Consider the following 2,987-nt stretch of genomic DNA (forward strand, 5'->3'; position numbering starts at 1 on the left):
ATGTTGGTGAAATTGGGGGGCTCTGGGTGCTGTGTTTGGGGATTTGGGTACAGTTGGGTGTGGGGGCAATGTGGGGGTGCTGTGGGGGATCTGGGTGCCATGGGGGGTGGGTGCAGGTCTGTGAGGGGTGTCACTGTCCTGGAGTGCCACTGGGGGCCAGGGTGACCTGGTGCCCCCCCCTCAGCCGAGTTCAGCATCTGGACACGCGAGGCGGGCGCGGGGGGTCTCTCCATCGCCGTCGAGGGGCCCAGCAAGGCAGAGATCTCCTTCGAGGACCGCAAGGACGGCTCCTGTGGTGTCTCCTACCTGGTGCAGGAGCCAGGTGAGAGGGGGCTGCCCCCCAACACCCCCAACACACCAAGCACCTGCCCCCCCACCAAGGGTGCTCAGCCTGGGGCCAGGACTGTGGGACCCTCGTACAAGGGGGGACCCCCATGCAAAAGTATCCCCAAGTATGAAGGTGTCCCCAGGTGAGGGTGTCCCCAGATAAAGATGTCTCTGTGCACAGGTGTCCCCAAGGGAGGGTGCAGGGGACACAGTCCTTATGTGTGGGGTCCCCTTGTGTGAGGTCCTGGTGTGTGGGGTCCCCGCCTGACTGTCCCCGTGTCCCCCAGGTGACTATGAAGTGTCCATCAAGTTCAACGAGGAGCACATCCCCGACAGCCCCTTTGTCGTCCCTGTCGCCTCCCACTCCGACGACGCCCGGCGCCTCACTGTCACCAGCCTGCAGGTACTGGGGACACCCACTGTGTCACCCTGGGGCACCCTGGGCTCCTAGACACTCTCTGGGTCCCCAGGTCACCCCTGGGCCACTCTGAGCCCCTGTGGCACCCTTGGGACTCCCATTCCTTTGGGTCTCCTGTGGCACCCTTGGGACCCTCTGGGGCCACCTCTCTCTCCCTCACGTCACCCTTGGAACCCTCCCTGCTGTCACTCCTGGCCACCTGGCACCCCTGTGTCACCCCTGGGCCCCACGGTGTCCCCTCTGCCCTGGTGCCCCCCATCCTGCCTGTGTCTCTGATGCCACCGTGGTGTCCCCACAGGAGACGGTGGCCGTGAACCAGCCGGCGTCGTTCGCGGTGCAGCTGAACGGGGCGCGCGGTGTCATCGACGCCAAAGTGCACACGCCCGCGGGGGTGGTGGAGGAGTGTTATGTGTCCGAGCTGGACAGCGGTGAGGGGACACTGCGGGGACACCGGGCTTGGGGATGGGGGGGTTGGACACAGGGCACAGGACATGGGGACATGGGATGTGGGTACGTGGGGCTTGGGGACATGAGGTATATGGGGACAGAGGGACATGGGGACACAGGACACACCAGTCTGTCCCCCCAGACTGGTACATGCTGGAGTTCTTGCCGTGTGAGAATGGGGTGTGGGCACGGGGACACACAGGGACATGGGGACACGGGGACATAGGACATAGGGATATGGGACATGGGGACGCTGCTGTGACACGATGTTCCCCCAGACCAGTACACACTGGGGTTCCTGCTGTGCGAAAATTGGGTGTGGGGACACGGGGTGTGGGGATACAGAACATGGGGACTCGAGGACACGGTGCCATGTCTGTGTCCCCCAGACCGGTACGCGCTGGGGTTCCTGCCGCGTGAGAACGGGGTGCACTCCATCGACCTGCGCTTCAACGGGCGCCACGTGCCCGGCAGCCCCTTCAACATCCGCGTGGGCGAGCAGAGCCAGGCCGGGGACCCCGGGCTCGTCACTGCCTTCGGGCCCGGCCTCGAGGGCGGCCGCACAGGTGACACTGCTGTGGGGACAGGGACACGGCCGTGGGAGGGGGTTGGGGATGGGGACGTGGCCATGGAGTGGGGATGGGGACGGGCCATGGTCAACACCATGGCCGTGACGGTGGCCATGATGGAGATGTGGCCATGTCGGTGGCAGTGGAAATGTGGCCGCAGGAATTGCCATGATGGGGATGTGGCCATGGGTGGTGGCCACAATGGGGTCACGGTGTCCCCCCCACGGTGCCATCCTCATGTCCCCTGTGTCCCAGGGGTGCCCTCGGAGTTCCTGGTGCAGACGGCCAATGCAGGGGCAGGGGCACTGGCTGTCACCATCGACGGCCCCTCCAAGGTGGAGCTGGACTGCACTGAGGTCCCCGAGGGCCACCGCGTCACCTACACCCCGATGGCCCCTGGCAACTACCTCATCTCCATCAAGTATGGGGGCCCCCACCACATCGTGGGCAGCCCCTTCAAGGCCAAGGTCACCGGTACGGCCAGGGGGGACATGGGGATGGGGGGATGGATGAAGGGGATCCGGGGGGGGAATTCGGGGGTCCCCAGTGTGGAGTGACAAGGGTCAATGATGGGCATGATGGGGGTGGCAGGGAGGTGGCAGGACCCCCAGAGTGACATGAACGAGGGTGTTCCCAGGGTGGTGTGACAGGCAGTCCCAGCAGGACACGATAGGGGGTCCCCAGGGCAGTGGTGTAGGGGGTCCTGGGGTTGGGTGACATGGTGAAAGAGCCCCAGGGTGACATGATGGGTTGTCCCTGGAAGGTGTCGCTGTGACCCCCCAGCACGGTGTGGCGGGGGGGTGTCCCCATGGCAGGGGCTGACAGTGTCCCCCCTGTGCTCCCCAGGCCCACGGCTGTCGGGGGGGCACAGCCTGCACGAGACCTCGACGGTGCTGGTGGAGCCGGTGGCACGGGGGGGCTCGCGGGGCCCCCCCGCCTTTGGGGGGGTCACCAAGGCCCCGTCGGACGCAGGGCAAGTGGTGGCCCGAGGGCCGGGGCTGGCGACCGCCCGCCTGGGCCACAAGAACCACTTCACAGTGGACTGCAGCAAGGCCGGTGAGGGGGCAGGGGGTCTGGGGAGGAGATGGGGGTCAGCAGGGGGGACCGGGGGCTCCTAGGGGGGGAACTTGGGTGCAGTGTTGGGGTTTGGGGTGCAGTGGGAGGCTCTTGGGTCTCAAGCTCAGGGTGACCCCTCCTGTGCCCCCCCAGACACAAACATGCTGCTG

General features: G+C 66.1%; 1 protein-coding gene across 1 annotated transcript in view; it reads left to right on the forward strand.

Annotated features, from left to right (window-relative positions):
- The window catches only part of FLNC (filamin C), a gene marked incomplete at its 3' end in the record, with an annotated part of 28,787 nt that extends 25,800 nt beyond the window's left edge, over window positions 1–2,987 (forward strand). The window contains exons 40-46 of the mRNA XM_017838900.1: window positions 185–322; window positions 615–730; window positions 1,044–1,173; window positions 1,582–1,758; window positions 2,017–2,235; window positions 2,608–2,817; window positions 2,971–2,987. Coding sequence (XP_017694389.1) covers window positions 185–322; window positions 615–730; window positions 1,044–1,173; window positions 1,582–1,758; window positions 2,017–2,235; window positions 2,608–2,817; window positions 2,971–2,987 — 1,007 coding nt within the window. The remainder of the gene's footprint in view (window positions 1–184; window positions 323–614; window positions 731–1,043; window positions 1,174–1,581; window positions 1,759–2,016; window positions 2,236–2,607; window positions 2,818–2,970) is intronic.

Source organism: Lepidothrix coronata, unplaced genomic scaffold, assembly GCF_001604755.1.
Source record: "Lepidothrix coronata isolate B3197 unplaced genomic scaffold, Lepidothrix_coronata-1.0 Scaffold368, whole genome shotgun sequence".
NCBI lineage: Eukaryota > Metazoa > Chordata > Aves > Passeriformes > Pipridae > Lepidothrix > Lepidothrix coronata.